The sequence below is a fragment of the Zychaea mexicana genome, assembly GCF_025766255.1.
Source record: "Zychaea mexicana strain RSA 1403 chromosome Unknown BDB00scaffold_156, whole genome shotgun sequence".
Taxonomy (NCBI): Eukaryota; Fungi; Mucoromycota; class Mucoromycetes; order Mucorales; family Lichtheimiaceae; genus Zychaea; species Zychaea mexicana.
Window position 1 is genome coordinate 42,406 of NW_026516819.1, and position 15,740 is coordinate 58,145.

The 15,740-nt window shown below is 44.6% G+C and overlaps 4 protein-coding genes across 4 annotated transcripts; 1 reads left to right on the forward strand and 3 right to left on the reverse strand.

Annotated features, from left to right (window-relative positions):
- Nucleotides 1–2,319: 2,319 nt before the first annotated feature.
- BDB00DRAFT_156360 (uncharacterized protein) lies at nt 2,320–3,561 on the reverse strand. The gene is made up of 3 exons (XM_053116265.1): nt 3,456–3,561; nt 2,593–3,297; nt 2,320–2,526 (listed from the first exon to the last, which is right to left on the reverse strand). Exon 2 carries the CDS (start codon nt 3,199–3,201, stop codon nt 2,671–2,673), a length of 531 nt encoding a protein of 176 aa, XP_052973292.1. The 5' UTR covers nt 3,202–3,297; nt 3,456–3,561; the 3' UTR covers nt 2,320–2,526; nt 2,593–2,670.
- Nucleotides 3,277–3,708, forward strand: BDB00DRAFT_775191 (uncharacterized protein; the record flags this gene model as incomplete). Its single annotated transcript, XM_053120208.1, has 1 exon — nt 3,277–3,708. The coding sequence occupies one exon, from the start codon at nt 3,277–3,279 to the stop codon at nt 3,706–3,708; it is 432 nt and encodes a 143-aa protein (XP_052973293.1).
- A 450-nt stretch (nt 3,709–4,158) lies between these two features.
- BDB00DRAFT_156444 (uncharacterized protein) lies at nt 4,159–5,567 on the reverse strand. The gene is made up of 5 exons (XM_053116266.1): nt 5,415–5,567; nt 5,109–5,347; nt 4,704–5,028; nt 4,296–4,639; nt 4,159–4,210 (listed from the first exon to the last, which is right to left on the reverse strand). Exons 1-4 carry the CDS (start codon nt 5,459–5,461, stop codon nt 4,369–4,371), a joined length of 882 nt encoding a protein of 293 aa, XP_052973294.1. The 5' UTR covers nt 5,462–5,567; the 3' UTR covers nt 4,159–4,210; nt 4,296–4,368.
- Nucleotides 5,568–9,312: 3,745 nt separating this feature from the next.
- Nucleotides 9,313–10,064, reverse strand: BDB00DRAFT_792982 (uncharacterized protein; the record flags this gene model as incomplete). The annotated part of the gene is made up of 3 exons (XM_053121171.1): nt 9,313–9,606; nt 9,670–9,967; nt 10,051–10,064. The coding sequence occupies 3 exons, from the start codon at nt 10,062–10,064 to the stop codon at nt 9,313–9,315; spliced, it is 606 nt and encodes a 201-aa protein (XP_052973295.1).
- Nucleotides 10,065–15,740: the final 5,676 nt, after the last annotated feature.

The window sequence follows — 15,740 nt, forward strand, 5'->3', positions numbered from 1 at the left end:
GTTCATTTCCGCCGGTGATATGTTTGGGCAGTTGCAGTCTTCTTCCGGGGCATTTGTACGTCTCGTTCGCCGTTGACGGGATGACATGATGAAGAATAATAAAAGTGACTAATAACAAAAGAATAGAGCCAAAGGAGGATGTGTGGTGAAAAAGACAAAGAGTTGTTATACCAGTAGCAAATATAACGATTCAGAGCATTACACTACATACTATTTTAAATAGCATATCTGTATGTGACGCGGCTTATTCCTGTGCACTCTATTATTAAGGCATAGCAACCACATGTGTTATGGAAATTATACTGCACAAAGCTTCTTGACGGTGATCGTTGGGATGGCTGCATTGCTAATTTAAGATGATTCTCGCGAATCCAAGCAACGTGCCTTTTGTTACCCATTTGCTTTCATGTCTGAAGGTGGTAACCACATGTTAAAAAAATATACTGAACACAGCTTCTTCATAGATACCGTTGTCATGGCTGCATTGCTAATCTTAGATACTTCCTGAGAATCCACGCAACGTGTCTTTCTTTACCCGTTTGCTTTCATGTGTGAAGGTGGCTGCCACGTGTGTTGTAACGAGTATACGGAAAAGGGTTTCTCGGTAAAGATCGTCTGGTTTAACGCGCTTACCCAAAAATCAGATCAACGTGTCCATTATTGCCTAAGCACTTTTGCAGTGTGGCGGCCACGTGTGGTGGTTTTTTAAGGAAAATCCCGGTAGATCCTATTGTCTTGCTCAATTGCTAATTTTAGATTTCCCTTAACAATAAAGCAACGTGTCTTCCAGCGTCTGTGCGCTTTCATATGAAAGTGGCTACCACGTGGGATGTTCTTTTTTTTTTCGGTCTTTACGCTGCAATGCCAGTGACGATCACACACTATAGGCAGGAACTGTGCTTTTGCTTGAAATAAATCGTGTGCCACGTGTGCCTCGTTTATCTTTCTCAACAGCGTGCCACTTTTTTTTTCTTTCCTTTTCGAGTCACTTCCCGTTCCACCGTTTTCAGTGTAGCAGCATTCAATGAAATTCTTTCTTTAAATACTTCTGAAAGTCCTCTCTGCATCCACTACTACCAACAGGCATGTGTTTTTTTATTATTCGGATCAAAGTTGACATCAAGTCAATGCATTTACACGAGCTTCATATTCACAAAAACGGCAGCAATGGTGGCGCCATCATTTTCTCATATTACCCGCTTCTCTATAAGCATGTGGCAATGATTCTAGGACCACATAAACTGACAGAATACTAATACCCCTCATGCACAAAGATTTTGTCAGTCAGTTATCCCCCAATTTTTTATCCCAATCTATTCTTTCTGCTGTGACCATGGACTCTGATACCTTTACCATGCCCCAACTTGCCTATGACGAGTTTGCTGATGAATATGAAAATGTTGAAGCACTCAATGATCCAGCCTTCCGAGATGCTGATCGTACGATCAGTCGGTGAGTATCGTTCCATTACATATGCGTATATACTTGTACCTGCCCAATTCTTATATCTACAACTGTTTGACTTGCTAGTGAGGACGCACGGGAAGTTTTGTACTGGCTCAATGATGGCGAACCTACCGTAATGAACATGCTCACCGAAACCATGCGTACCGCAACCTTGGCATCAGCCGATCAAGCTGTCGAGCCTTCCATTTACATCGACAGCGATGACCTCAGGACCATCCGCTACCGGACAACAAGCGTTGATTTGACCAATATCCAGGTTGGTGTCGGCCGCCTCCTCGTCGACTGTCGCACGCAACTACAAGACCATGTATTGCGCGGCTATACCTTGCAGGAGCCTTTCTGTGATCGCTTCCATGAAATAATGGCCGATACCAGGACAGCCGATCCCTCCATCGCATTCTTCACCAGACCCGGCAACCCAACAGCGAACGACGACTACCTAAAGGTCTTGTTCAGGCGCCTGGCAGTGCAACACAGTGACGAATTTATTGCAAGCGTGACCGAAAGCGGCGAGCTCTTGTGGAATCTCGCCGCTCTGTACGAGTGGCTGTCCCAATGTCGCAATTGATCCTCATGATCATGGTTCTGGCTCACATTACAAGTGGACAATCGGCGCGAGGTGAGGAGCTCGCATGCACGACAATTCGTTCGTCCGCGCGTGGGGCCAAACGTGGCATGTACTGGTACCGACAAAAGGTCATGCTGGTTCAGTACTACTACAAGCGTCGTTCGAGAGGCACTGCCGATCGTTATGTCGCACGCTTCCTCAACAAGGAGCTAAGCGAGATTGTCCTGATGTACCTTGTACTGGTGCGCCCGTTCGAACGGTATGTGTATATTTCAATGGTTTTTTTTGGCTGTTGTTTGAGTGCTTAATTCATAGTACCGTTGTATCGCTAACTCGTCTGCATTCGCTTGTAGCTTTGCCTTTTATCAAACCCGGATGGGCACATCAGACGTGGTTGTTGGTATCGAGAACTACCAGAACTTCCTTTTTGTTGCGCACGGCAAAGTCGTGACCAGCCCTATGTTCAGTAAAGAACTGCACAGGTATGCTATCTACATTATATCACACAAAAATTAGGCAAAAAGGGAGAGAGAAGGACCTGATCAACACGTACTTGCCATTTTTTCCTAGGTACACCCAAAGCCATATGGGTGCCGGTCTCGGGCTTCAAGCCTATCGCCATGTCGCCACCTTCTTCATGCGCCACCACCTCCAACAAGGAACTCATCTGTTGTAAACAACAGAAGAGTTGCTTGCCCATCCTGACATTGACACGGTCGAAGGTGACAACAACGACGACGATATAACAACATACGAGCAGCAGCAACAAGATGGGCGCCGACGAATTGTAAATCGATTCGATCCTGGGTTTTTCGATATGCAGGCGGCACATTCTTCTTCCGTTGCGGGCATGCACTATGCTCGAACGTCAAGCGATTTATGGTTTCTAACGACTGAATCGATCCACACGTTTGACCTCTGCTCGCGAGAATGGCAGAAGTTACTGCGTACGTAGAGTCCATCCTATCTAACAGCGTAAAAGAAAAAAAGGAAGATCTGAACTGATTGAGTATTTCATTGATATACAGATATTGGTGATGCCATTGCGGCACCCACAACACAACCAGAGCGACAACCACAGCAACCGCAACCGCAACCGCAATCGCAATCGCAATCGCAATCGCAATCGCAACCACAGCAACAGCAACTGGCTTCCGGCCCTCCATTTCCACACCTTCCGCACCATATAAACCGCTTGCTCAATCAGGTCACCGAGCAGTTCATTGTAAATTTGCATCACAATGCCACCAAGGACTTCGCTCCTACCATCAAATATAAACGTAAGATACCTCTATTTTTTTGCTACCCATGGCTTCTGGCTTACGATCCTTCTCCTTGTACTCATCAACTTTCTCCTATCATGCATACTGTCATTATCACCTCTAGCGATCCTCCCTGCCCATCTTATAGCTTTACGAACCTTACTCGGCGATCCAACGGCCAGCTTTCGCTCGCGCGAGCAAGCACTCGCCATACCTCTCATTATGGACCGCAAGCTGGACTTGTTGGTCATCATGCCAACGGGTATGGGCAAGAGTGTGCTCTTTTCTTTGCCCCCGCTCCTTGAGGAAGACAAACTCACGATCGTCTTTGTTCCTCTTGTGGCGCTGGTCGCTGACCACATGCGTCGTTTGACAGAATGCGGCATTTCTGTTGCGGAATGGCAAGGTTAGTAGCATTGTATTACATTTGAGAAAAAGACGAAGAGAAATTGTATTCAAGTCTGATCATGGACTTATCTTCTTCATATCTTTATATAGACAATGCACCCACAGTACCGGACAGCCAAATCCTCCTTGCGCCAGTGGAAGCAATAGCGAGAACCGCATTTGTCGAGTACTGCTACGAACAACAGCATCGTTTGGTACGTTTTGTTGTTGACGAGTGCCACCTTGGTCTGACGCAGCAGTCATTCCGTCCTGCAATGCATAAGCTGCAAGTCCATCGCCTCGTTCCTGTTCCTCTCCTTCTCCTCACCGCCACCTTGCCACCGACCATGGAGGACCAAGCCAGAATCCTCTACGCATCAAATTTCGCAGCGATCCGTGCCCAGTCTACAGAACGACCAAACCTTTCCTACCAGGTGTGCGCCCACCCCTCGAAGCAGAACGACGACCAGATACACGTCATTGCAAAACATCTGCTCCATTTTGCGGGCCAACGTGGCATTCTTTTCTGTACTACCAAGGCAGAGGTCATTGACTTCGCTGGATACTTGCAAGCCCGTTTCCGGTACCGCCCCCTTAAACCACAGTTTTACCATGCCGATCTGGACGAAGACACGAGGGCCGAACGACAGCAGCATTGGATGTCAAACGGGGGACTGATGATCACTACGAGCGGATTTGGCGTTGGCATTGATTCCCCCAATGTACGCTTCGTGTTCCACTGGAAGTTGCCGTATAGTTTGTTGGACTATGCCCAACAAACAGGTCGTGCTGGTCGCGATGGGCTGCCTTCAGTGTGACGGGCGTACTATTGCATAGAAGAAGAAGAGGCAAGACTTGGCAGGCTAAGCCAACGGGATGAAGAAAGAACAAAAATCGCCGACCGCGAACAGATGATGGCGTTTGCACAGGTAAATAACAAAAATTAAATAAAAATCTGTATGGATGTCAGTATGATTACAGTTGCTAATACGAGACTTTTATAACAGTCAAACACCTGCCTTCGCTTTGAGATGTAGCAGTATCTTGATGGTGCTCCATTTCTGAACTGCCTCGCGGAAAACAGGCTCGAGAAGTGTAGCATCTGCGACGATACTCCGTTACGTGCTCTGGACCTCACTGTATCTCGATCACCACCGCCATTATCACCTTCTCCAGGCAGTTTCCGATATTTTAGAGCTGCTCCAAACCGCTCACAAATACCACGACCCTCATCATCATCATCACCCCTCCAACGGCAGAGCTCAACATCGTCTGTGGGGTCATCTGCTGCTTTCGAGACAGTATCGCGACAGGAAATTCCATTCGATCTGCCTGCTCCCTCTCCTGTAAGTTATGATGTTTTTTTTAATCAGTTGTCAAAATTATACTGTATTAAACGTGTCATTCCTTTTTGTTAGGCTTACCTCCAACGCATGCAGCAGCAGCAGCAGCAACAACAACAAGGCCCGAGCATCCATTCTCTTGGTGGCTATACTCGCGCCCAGCAGCAGCACCAAGAGCATCGCAGAAACCGACACGAGTTCCTGAGCCTATGCGAAGAAGCCGACGAAGAATGTGTCGTCTGTCGCGTCCGTGGTGTGCAACAATGTGGCTCGCATGCTCTTGACAAGGCAACACATGACGACTACTGCTTGCGGTGCTTCTGCGTGCATGTGAACTTCTTCGGCCATTGCATGAAATACCGGTATGTAGCCATGACACATGCTTACCCCCTTCTTCTTGCAGCAACACTGACTTTTTGTCTTCTTTGTTTCATAGGCCAGGTGTATACTGGACTTGTGGAATATCAATCAATCATGCCATGAGCCATGGCAGAGAGACGAATGCCTGTAACCCTGCGATTTAACGCACCGTTTATCCCTACTGTTGGGCTGCGTTTCACACTGTTGGCTTTCGACCTGGCTTGCTCCAGAAGTGTCAAGCCATCGATGATTCCGTACCGCCCTTAGGTTCGAAGCAAGAGTATGCTCAGTGGCTCTCCCACAGAAACCGCAACGGTGAAAGCAATGCTATGTCACTGTTTAGAAAGTTAAAAAACACGACCTTCCACTTCCATCGATAATACTTCCAGTTCTGCTCTCTCCCTCTTCCTCCTCTCCCTTTCAATTCTTTCTCTGTATGGTTTTTTTTGTCCTGGTGACTTTTTTCTAAAATATATCATACTTGTACTTGCATCTTACATTAGCCTCAACTTCTTTTTGTCATAACAATGTCGAATGCGAACAACAACAAAAAATAGCGCGTGTTCGTTGCTGCTTTCTTTATTCAGGGCCTGATTTAAAGACGATCGTTATTTTTTATAGTGAATAAAAGCGTCTGTTCGTTGCGTGATGTGTTTCTATCAAAGTTGCTGTTGCTGGTTGCTGTACCTTATTCGTGGTTGGGAAATGGCAAATAAAACATCTGTAAGAAGAAGGATTTGCGCCACCGCTGTCGTTTTTGCCTTCGCTGCATTCTACGCTTTCATTGGCTGTCTCCTCCGTGGACACCGTGGACATCACCACTGGCGCACAAAATTCTACTGCGCGCGATTTTCGCCCACAGACAATGTTTCGTTATGCACGTTTGTTCAAGATCCTGTTGAAGGCTAATGGAACCCATCAGTTTATAAATCGCATCCATAGCCAGCTGGCAAAGCTGTGTCAGAATTATATAGTTACAGCGGTATTTATTCTGCAACATGAAAAAACGCGTTATATGATGTAGCTGAATAGACGTGGATGTACAGGCAAAAATACGTCAAATAGCTTTTGTAAAAGCAATCATCTGCTGGTTATGATAAGACAAGTTAGCAAACAGTGGGTCAGTTTTATATATATATATATAAATGTATAGAACAAAGGAGAAGACGTATAGATTCATGGAAAAGTAACGATATCACATATATTTGAATTAGACGTAGTTTTCAAAAACGTATTTCGGCAGTTGTGTATAAAAGGAAACAAAAAGATGAGCTCAGCATAGCTATAATATTATAGGAAACGGACGCTTGTTGACGCATTACGGTAGAATAAGAATGAATAAGAATAGTGACGATTTATCGCATCATAGAAACACAAAACAAAATCGTTGTTCTGGAATGTCATTGGCATCAACCTCTTTATGAATGTCCAGCTCGCGCTGCAAGCCTTCGATGCTCTCTTCACCGCTTTCTGCGCGCATTGTTCCCATAACGCTTTCTGCAAAAGAGAACGTCAATATACCGGAGGCTCTTGCGGCTGCTGCTCCTCTTCATGCTGTCGGTTTGCTCTGCGCCTGCTGCTGGTATGATTGCTAGGAATAGTCATGCACTTTCACGAATAAATTTCCAGCTGCTGGCAACTTACGAGCGATAAGATTTCGGTATCCTTCACCGCGTTTCTCTTCTCGCAAAATGATATGGGAGGTGGGCAAACATGGATTTGATCATATTCAGTTTTCCATGGTTTTGACATATTCTTCCATATAATCTCCATATTTTAGCGCATCGACTACAAATGAAGTTTCTTATATTCCTTCGAACGTCCAATTAAGAGTGCACGATTTTTGCACTTGGCACAATATCATTGGACTGTGGCCGTCTTCTTCGCGTATATAACTGGCGGTAAAACACCACACCCTGCTGGAAAAGCAACTTTGATCATGTTATTCGTCATTATATCGATAAACATCAACATCTTGTTCGCTTCAAACTTGTGTATGGTTCTTATATATTCGGTTTTATTCATATTAATGAGCCAAACGGGCGAACTACAAACATGATTGTTACACTATATCCTCGTGCCGAAATCATTGCTAGCTTGAACCATAGGAACTACTGATGATAGAACCTCGCCTGGTAAATTGCAGTGATAAGTACTGCAACGGGTTCCTACTATGGCTTAATAGGTTATTTACATATATCCAAAAGTAAAAAACCGATGTTGTACCTTCCCAAAAGCAAGTAGTGAAAAATATCTGCAGCAGTAAGAGCAAGAAGAGCAGCCATTGCAAAAAAAAAGAGCCTTTGACCAAACCCTCTCGCTTACCTTGAACTGATTGATGAAGTTTGCTTTGATTACTGTATCATCTTGCTAGATGCCACGATACTAGTACGTTCTATGTAGTAAAGCCAGTGAGAGATACGTACATGTGCTTTCGGTAATCATTGAGGTAGCTTAGCTTAAAACTTGGCGTACTCGCACTAGTCATGAACCAAGGAAATCCCAGTAAGGGTTGTGAATGTGCACATAATATTAGGTAACAAGACAAGACAAGCGAAGAGCAGATACAAGGAAATAAGATGGTAATCAATATTTCATTCTAATGATGATCTTCAGAGTAAATATGTTTACAATAGAACCTGGTTATACGGTAAGATAGAAGGGAATATCGTAATGGTATAATACAAGGATTTTCAGAATGAAGGGGTAAACAATATAGTGAGCAGAGGTTATGAAGAGATACAACCACGAAAGGATAACAATCCCGTTTTTTCATGAAGGATTTGTACCAGTACTGAGGGACAAGATGGATGCTTCGTTCTTGATGCATAGGAACGCCACTGTTGCTTTATATGCACCTTGGAAATTCGATCAATCAAATAATTATACATTAATAACTTCATTGTGGATAGACGTATATCCCGATAGCAAATAAAACGTATGTATCACTTACGTAGGCTGCTACACAACGGAGATGGGTGAAGGAAGTTAAGGAGTCGATGGGAAAAAATATAGAGTGTATCAAGGAATGGATGTGAAAGACACGCAGTGTGTGAAATACACAGAAAGACAAGTAGAAGTGGTTCTTCGAACATGATGCCTGCGACTATATGCTATAATGACAAGAACCGCACGAAGGCAAGAGAAGCCAGGGATTCATTATCAAGATGACATAATAATCACACCAACGGAAGTGCTCCACAAGGAAGCCCTCCATGAGCCGGGGCTCACAAGCCGTGTATAACGCTAGCGCCGCCGCACGAAGGCTGCCACTATCCCTCAAAGTAGAGAGAAAGTAACAAGGAGAAGCCAGGGGCAGACATCTAAGCTATACAGTGGGCTACGCTGGCTGACATCAGGGTAGATTGTTTGGGAGAAGTGATGACTTGAAATGACAAGGATTGGAGTATACAATGTATAGGAAAATGGAAGTAGGCAATAAGTAAAAGAAATCAGGTTTTCTACAGTCTGTGGTATAGCGATACCGAAGCCAGAATAATGGATGTGCTGGCAAGTCGAGTGGTTGGTAGTCGACGTCGCCAGTTCCGTCGAGTGAGAAAAGCACAGAGTGGCGTGTAGTGTCAAAAGTGAAGAAAAAAGAAAAGGACGTTGCTGAACAAAACGCGTACGTAATCGTTTCGAATTCGATGCTTATAGGGCTGACTCGCACAAACAGTCACGCACCTTGTCATACGCTCCCGAACTATGATTGGATTATCTACACTAACACTTCCGAGCAAATTACCTTTGCCTCTATAAGATGCAAATATGAGAAGGATTCTCGTTTGCCTAAAGTAAAATCTTTTTGGAAAGAGGCTTGTAACGGAACATGTGATTTTATGAGAGAAGAGGATGGGAAGGCGAAGAGGGAGGGGAATAAAAAGGTCTCTTTTTCAGGTGAGAAAGAGGAAAGCGGCGCAAAAACTTAAAGTCTTTCATCACGGCGGCGGCGATTGCTACGGTTCCGTGTTGAACGGCCAATGATGCTGCCACTAAGATACGAGTTTTTTGCTCGCATCTTATCCCGGGCACTGCGCTTCCATTCGCGTGACACGGTAGGTTTAAACCTCTTGTGCACAGCATGGACTAGCTCTTCGTTAACTGATCTGAGCGGGTACAGAAACAGTGTCTGCCTGTGTCCAAGGCTTGAATTCCGCAACAACGAGGGGTTGGTTGGCGCAGGAGTGGTTTGGTCAACAGGGAGTTCGACTACTTGGCCCTGTGGAAAGAAAAGTATCATTTTTAAGCATCATGTTATGCTAGTAATAGTGCATATACATACATCACGAGTAAATCTTCCTAGTCGATAATATTGCCAAGGAGAACCGAGACCGCTAAGCCCTTCCACACAGGTTTGACAATATCGGTACATATCGCCACCTATGCCATGCACCGATCGACAAGGGCTATGATCGATGTCATCACGAAAGAGTTTGTCGATGAATTCATCCACCGTCAATAAACTTCTTTCTCTGAGGTCTATTGAAAACTTCTTCCAGTTTCCCTTTTCATCGTTGAATGCGCGTTCTTCAGGGGTGGAATCGCGAAGAGGTCTGTTGATGATGACTACAAAGATTTCACTACAACATCCCAATTCCTATAATTTAGTCTCTCTTCCTCTCTTTTACCATAGAAAAAAGCGAAGTGTGTAGTAATATCTCACCGTCTGCTGACCATTTTTTTAAATTTATTGGGAAGAGAAATAATTGACAGCAACTCTTTCTTATTCTTGCCAGGGCACAACAGCCCATGTTCCGAAAGATACAACTACACTACGCATCACGGGTGCTTCCATTTTCGGCGATTGCAGGAAAAGCAGTCGCTCTGACAGGAAAGCCGGTCTCTTTTTTCTGAGTGCGTTCCTTGACTACTTACACTCACTAGTCATACAAACTCACTGACACCAATTTTTACGTACATCAACTTATCTTTCCCATGAGTCCTCAAAAGTCCCGCCGCGTCTCGCCGGGTCTTGAAAATCCAGGGCTATTACGCCTACGTAAAACCCTGAGACAGGGTTAATATGTCATATTTAACCCTGAAGTCCTGAGCAATATTACTGGCTAAATACACGTACCTTGTTTATGCACTTTGACGAGCAGCATGATCGATCCATCCTAGTTGACCATGCTAGTGACTGATCCGTGCCGATGTCCACGACATTGATCAACCTTACGGGTTGCTTATTGTCACGTTTGATTATAATGGATACTGTATGTTGTATTACGCGTAGAGAAGTATGTTTATTTATTATTATTGTATATGATATATCATGACAACAGCTCTCTTTTTATATACCAGGAAACATCTCTACATGTTTCCACTTTTCTACATTTTCACCCATCCAATGCAAGGACCTTGGCTTTTGTTCTCCTCCAGCGCACCACTCAACCTTCGGATTTTGCCGCCAGAGCTCAACCATGCGTATAGCTCTTTCATTTTGCTGCTGTAAACTATGATATTCGATAAACTTTTCGACGCCTTTGATGACCGCGTTCCTACGATTGAACTTTTTGGCTTGGTCCCTGCGCCACTTTGTTTTCCATTGTAACTCCAGGTCTTTGATAGCTGGGCCACCGGATATTCCTTCGTGCCATTCGCGCCAAAGGTCGGTCACTGTTGCTACACCATCGTTTAATCTGTAGTGTGGAAGTTGAGCAGTGCTGAAAAGCGACGAAGAGGTTGTGGCAGGCATGGGCGTGTTATTAGACGGAATTTGTGGGGTGATAGTGTCGGCAATGGATGGTGCGGTGTCAGTTAGAGCGGCAAAGGATGGAGCGACAGTAGCAGCTGGAGAGTTGGCAGCCGATGGTGTAGTATTGACCGGAACATTCGTTGATTGAGATTGTGGAGTCCATTGAACCGATATCGTGAGGCGTCCGTTCGCAAGGTCACCCATAAACTGGTTGAATGTGCGGTTATGCTCTTCAACCAATTGTGTGTTGCGATCGACCTTTTGATTAAGATCGGTATACATCTGCCGTAAGAAACCATGCAGTTGTGGCATCGCTCTTGATAAGGTGAGGTCCTCTGGCGGGGGAGCCGTTTCGATGGAGGTCGCTAGATCACTGGAGTAATATAAATTATCGTAAGTAACTACATCATGTAACAGTCTAACTTATACGATACACATTTTGATTACTCACTTCTTAAATGCAGTATATTCCGGGTCACTGAAGATAGGAGCATTCCAGATAGATAATTGAGGGTGGCGCTTCATCATTGGCACGGAGTCTTGTAAGAACGTCTTGCGTAGAACGCGTAGCATTTTGAGGAATCCGTCGGCAGCAACACTTTTATCGCCTTCGCCTTGATCGATCTTCTCTTGCCATTGGTCGACCCATGGGAAAACCTTCTTTTGTAACGTTTCCGATGGTTGGACGCCATCGCGAGGTAACCAGAAAGTTTTTCCATTGGCATCAAACGTTGCCATTGCGCGCAACTGTCGGCGAGGTAAGTTCGTCAAATAGGATCCTTCCATCGCGTCGCTTGTCCATCGACCTGCGCGTCGGATAGCCGAATCGCCAGCCTCGCCCATATCCGCCATTTTTGCTCCGGACTTCCTTCCTGCATGCGTAACGGCTGTTGATACGATCTTGCATGCGTCGAATGCCTTTTTAAGTGCCTTGTAATGCGCCGGTTGCTCGACATTCTTGGTTAAATCAGCAGGGTCGCTCTTGCAGAGTTTAATGTTGTACCATGTTTGAGGCCGTGTCATATCCGGGAATGGTTCGCCTTGAATGTGCCAACGATGGAAAAAGTATAATCCTAAAGCCATCCATAGACAGGTTTCAACATGCGCACACCGGATGGCCGATCCATGCTCTGCTTTACCGAACTGGTTTGTCTTGCCATGGTCCAAGAGCAAAATCAAACAAGGGCATTCCTTGTCAGGCGTGGGTCCTTCTCCTTGCAATGGGATGACATGTATATCTGCCAACTCGATTTGTCGAACATTCTCGCCACGCATGAACGCAAAGTGTGATACCAACATCATGACTGCGTTTCGATAGTGTTCGGATCTGTCGCGCGTCAGGAAGTAATCGATGATTTTGGCCAGTTCTTCAATCGTTGAGTATCCATCCAAAATGGATCCGGCAGCGCGATCTTTGAAGTTTGTACGGCGTCTCTTGATATCCTTTTTCCTTTCGTTTTTTAGCAACGACTTCACATCCGGAATTCGTGGGTTATTACTGGGATCGTTCAATCGAAGACCGCATTGGTCGTGGAAAAGCTGGATGATTGCACTGACGTACTGCTCAATCGTACTAAAACCGATCGTGTAAAACTCGTGTTCTTCCTGTTCCGTTTCGAGATCATGATGGTCGTTCGTCTGTCTTTCGGCATTGGCTTCTAATTGTTTTCTGATTGTGGGACGACGGATCCTGCCAATGACCTATACAAGATGCAATAAAGTATAAGCAAGAAGTCCATAGAAAGTTGTCTAAGCAGATCACATAATTTTCTTTAGTTGCTAATAATAAAGTATACTTACAACTTGTTCAAGAAACAAATGCAATTTATCACCATTAACTTGATAGCGGATAGGCTCAGGGAACTTCATGTCATCGCACCACTTGCAGAATTCGCTCATCTTGGGATAGTATGCAAGCTTGGTGGCATTGGGGCGAAGCTCCTGCGTCGTGCTTTGAGTGCGTTGTCTGGATGCTTGCATGGCTAGGTTCAATTCAGCGACGTGACCGGTGCCGCCGACTGCCCGATTGTTGCTATTAGCGGCTGGCTGAGAGGAAGAGGAGGAATTGAGGTTATATATTTGAGAGAGATAGTTGTGGTGTTGTTGAGGCATTGTAAATACAGAGGGTACAGAAGGTTAGATTGAAAGGCAATTTTCACTGTCGATTCCTCTCGTAAAGATCTCCTTATATACCTTTCCAAAGATACAAGGCTGAGCATGCTAGCAAACCACTTTTGCTCAGATGGCTCAGCAAGAACAAAGTACTTTCTATGTATGAATACGCATGTTAATTGCTCCATCCATTTCAAGAAGTGTCTATATACTGTACTTCTGCAACTTGCATAACGCTTGCGCCTCTGCTCAGCACCTTACTCAGCCTTCGCTCAATATTATTCTTTATATGGGTTGTTTTTTTTAATCAAATACTTAATCTATTTTGTAGCAATCAAGAATATTGTATTTTTTGTAATTGTATATGCCTTTTTTTTGAACTAACATTAAGGGTTTTATTATGGACTTTTGTTTCAATGAGAATAATCTATCAAGAGCTTCCGCGCTGGCGCGCGGTTTACGAACCAAATTTGGGAATGCGTATAAGAGATTCAAGTCCGCTTGTGGCTGATGACTCGAGTCTGGGACGCACAGGGAACCAGTTTAATATGCTCTACCTTTACGTACCATGTCCTACAACATGAGATCTGAATTTACAGAATGGATCGACGGCGATGAGATTGAGCAGGTCACGTTAATTCGTAAAACGGACCAAACTTATGCGCGACTCACTGACAACGGCTGGGAGCTACATCAGCAAAATCAAAAGAAAACTGAAAGCGGTGTTAGCATCACGAAGGTTTGTCTCGGTGCCGTGCAATGTGTAAAAGACGATTGCGTACGAAAGAACCTTCCGGTCAAGTCAGCCAGCACCAAAGCACTTATCAAGCTGCAGAAGTGTGTCAAGTGCGATACGGAGTTGCGACATATTCCCTGTAAAATTCGTGTCCACTTCAAGTTCGTTGGCAGTGTGGGCAGTGTCGAACATTGTGGTGTGCATTCGCACAGTCGATATGAAGCCGTTCATATCAGCAAGAGCTCCGTCGCCAAACTTGCCGAGAGAGTTTTGCAATCCCCGCAGGAAAGACCCATGGCTCTTGTTATAGGCACCAGCTCTCAAAGACCAATGAACCCACCACAACCTCTGCGCGAGATCGACAGCGACTTACAGCATGCTGGTAAAGTTGCGTATCACCGCCGCAACATCCTTGCAGCCAATGGCTTCAACGCTAAAGGTATACCCAGCATCGAAACAGTAACTTCTTCAGTAATGAAGCTCAATGTCGAGTATCCCGGTTATCTTCGTTCACCACTCGACCTCCATCCTGACAGTTTTTGCATTCCTTTCGCTTCGCCGTACATTCTGGACGATGTTGACTACAGCCGCCAACCAATTCTAATGGATGTCACTTACTCCTGCTTTGGCGACGGCTATTACCTCTGCAACTCTGTCATATATCAAGAAAAACTGGAAAAGTATGTTCCAGTTTTCCAAGCGGTTCTTGGTGGTTTAACCATTAAAAACTTCATTTCGTTCTTCACGACAATGTTCAAAGTTTTGAATGTAAAGAAAAACGACGACGGTGAACCATCTATGTGCGGGATAATGATGGACTTTTCCCAAGCGCAAAGAACCGGCTTTTTTATCGCGTTCAGCAACATTTTTCCCGGTGCCAAAAGTGGGGAGACTTACTTAAAGGGTTGCTATTTTCACTGGAAACAGTCGGTTGAACGTATACAAAAAATGGGTGATGTTGTACCAGTGGAACGCCGAAGGATATTCTTGGAATACACCAGGGTCATGTATGAGACGACGGTGGAACAGATGTTTGATGTTGTAACCGCTCAAATGGAGAAAGAATTCCCGCATACTTCAAAATGGCTAAACTGGTGGCATCGACCTGGCGTTGCTAGTATGATCTTTCGCTCGAAAACGACGATGCATGAAGAGCTTTTACTCAATGCCACAAGAACAACGAACGGCGTAGAATCATTCCATCGTAATATCTACCGTTTCGTTCAGCAATCCAAGCCGATTCTTTCAACATTACCTGAACTTTTCAACTACATGCGAAATGAAGAGAGTAACTTGGAACATGTTCTTGCTGGCGAAAATATACGTTATAAAATATCTGCGCCTTCGTAAGTTTCTTCTTAGCGTAGTGAGGGTGTGTATTGCATCGAAGCTAGTTAGCATCTGGCTTATTCTACGCTTTATATATGCAGTCCTTTCAAAGCGCCTAAAAAGAAAAACATAAGTGACAGTCGTCCTCCAGAGAAACTTAAGCAATTATTGTCAAGAAGTTCTACCACTAATACCAGAAAGCGCTATACAGAAAATAATTCAGATCAAAATGAGCCAACCAAAAGAGCAAGAAAAACAACTAATGATACTTCACTTGGTAAAACAATAAGCTTGTTGTTTGTAAGAGTTTGAGAATACAGTAATTGAAACCTAATTAAAACATGTATATAGACTCTTTAAATCTATTTTTGGAAGAGGACGAAAAGGGAACCGCGGTGACGAAAAGGGAACATAGTAACGGAAAAGGAACGGGTGGGAGAATGACAAGATTGAACAAAAAGGGAACGCGGAAACGAAAAGG

Bases quoted from the DNA above. Each gene is read 5' to 3' on its own strand.
- BDB00DRAFT_156360 (XM_053116265.1), bottom strand. From the start codon at position 3,201: ATGGAGGGCCGGAAGCCAGTTGCTGTTGCTGTGGTTGCGATTGCGATT.
- BDB00DRAFT_156444 (XM_053116266.1), bottom strand. From the start codon at position 5,461: ATGAAACAAAGAAGACAAAAAGTCAGTGTTGCTGCAAGAAGAAGGGG. The intron at 5,348-5,414 runs GTAAGCATGTGT...ACATGCACGCAG, and splicing joins GTTGCTGCAAGAAGAAGGGG to AAGCACCGCAAGCAGTAGTC. The intron at 5,029-5,108 runs GTAAGCCTAACA...CATAACTTACAG, and splicing joins TGCTGCTGCATGCGTTGGAG to GAGAGGGAGCAGGCAGATCG.